A 1,020-nucleotide genomic window follows, 5' to 3' on the forward strand; every position below is an offset into this window, starting at 1 on the left:
ACCCATAATACTGCACGCTGAAGGGGGTTCCCCACACGGACTCCCCCGCGAACGAGAAGAGGCAGGTGGGTCCGTTCACCAAGCCCAGTATCGCCACGGTGAAGCTGTAGAGGGCACCAGCGACCCCCGCTGCAGCGAAGGCGATGGAGAGGAACATCTGCAACACAAACAGAGAGCAGAGAGTGAAGGAAGGAGCAGGGAGCAGGGGCCAGGAGCCAGGCTGACACTGTGAGAGTACCCTCCCCCCCTCCCTGCTCACCCCACAGCGGTTGGCGCAGCAGCCAGCTCTCCCGGTAGCGTGGATGTGAATCGCTGGGATCAGAACCTGGAGAGAGAGAGAACAAGAGAATGAGAGAGAACGAGCGAGGAAAGAGGGAGAGCTCTCCGGGACATTTGTTACTTTGCCAGCCCAGCCGTTACACATGGAGCCACCATCCACTCCCAGCCAACCCCCGTGTGCAGCTCTAATCTCAGCGCTCACCATAACACCTCCACCGATCAGCCCGCCCATGTACTGCACCTCCGCAGTGACCCTCTCCTCCTTCATGTATCTGGTGCTCCAGTCTGGGAAGAAGAGCAGGATGTTGCAGAGGATACTGATCGCTGCTAAGGGGTACAGGGTGACCCCGATACACTTGGCACACTTTCCAGTACACATGGTGCCCAGTCCGCTTCGGAGAGACAGTCTCTGGGGTTCAAGCTCAGCGCAGCGCTCTCTCTCTCTCTCTCTCAGACAGACACACCACGCGTCTGCATGCAGGGTCTGATTTATATATGCTGTGTCCAGCTCCGCCCCCAGCGATGCGGTCACGCCATCGGTCCGTTTCCAAGGAGATGCGAGGATATTGACCCCACGCAGTTCCCAATATCTTATCAATATCATAATAAAGTGATGACGCACCCCCTGTGTACACGGGGCTGAGCTCCAGCAAAGAGCTCCACTGGAAAGTCATGCCAGCTTCAGACTGTGAGGTTCATAAAGCAACTTCACACCAGTGTGTGTGAGAGTTAGGGTCAGGG

At 57.2% G+C, this 1,020-nt stretch overlaps 1 protein-coding gene across 1 annotated transcript in view; it reads right to left on the reverse strand.

Annotated features, from left to right (window-relative positions):
* tm4sf21a (transmembrane 4 L six family member 21a) overlaps positions 1–1,020 on the reverse strand; it is a 2,014-nt gene extending 994 nt beyond the window's left edge. The window contains exons 1-3 of the mRNA XM_059021023.1: positions 482–1,020; positions 260–325; positions 3–157 (exon numbers count right to left, since the gene is read on the reverse strand). Coding sequence (XP_058877006.1) covers positions 3–157; positions 260–325; positions 482–883 — 623 coding nt within the window. The 5' untranslated portion in view covers positions 884–1,020. The remainder of the gene's footprint in view (positions 1–2; positions 158–259; positions 326–481) is intronic.

Source organism: Acipenser ruthenus, unplaced genomic scaffold, assembly GCF_902713425.1.
Source record: "Acipenser ruthenus unplaced genomic scaffold, fAciRut3.2 maternal haplotype, whole genome shotgun sequence".
In the NCBI taxonomy this organism is placed as follows: Eukaryota; Metazoa; Chordata; class Actinopteri; order Acipenseriformes; family Acipenseridae; genus Acipenser; species Acipenser ruthenus.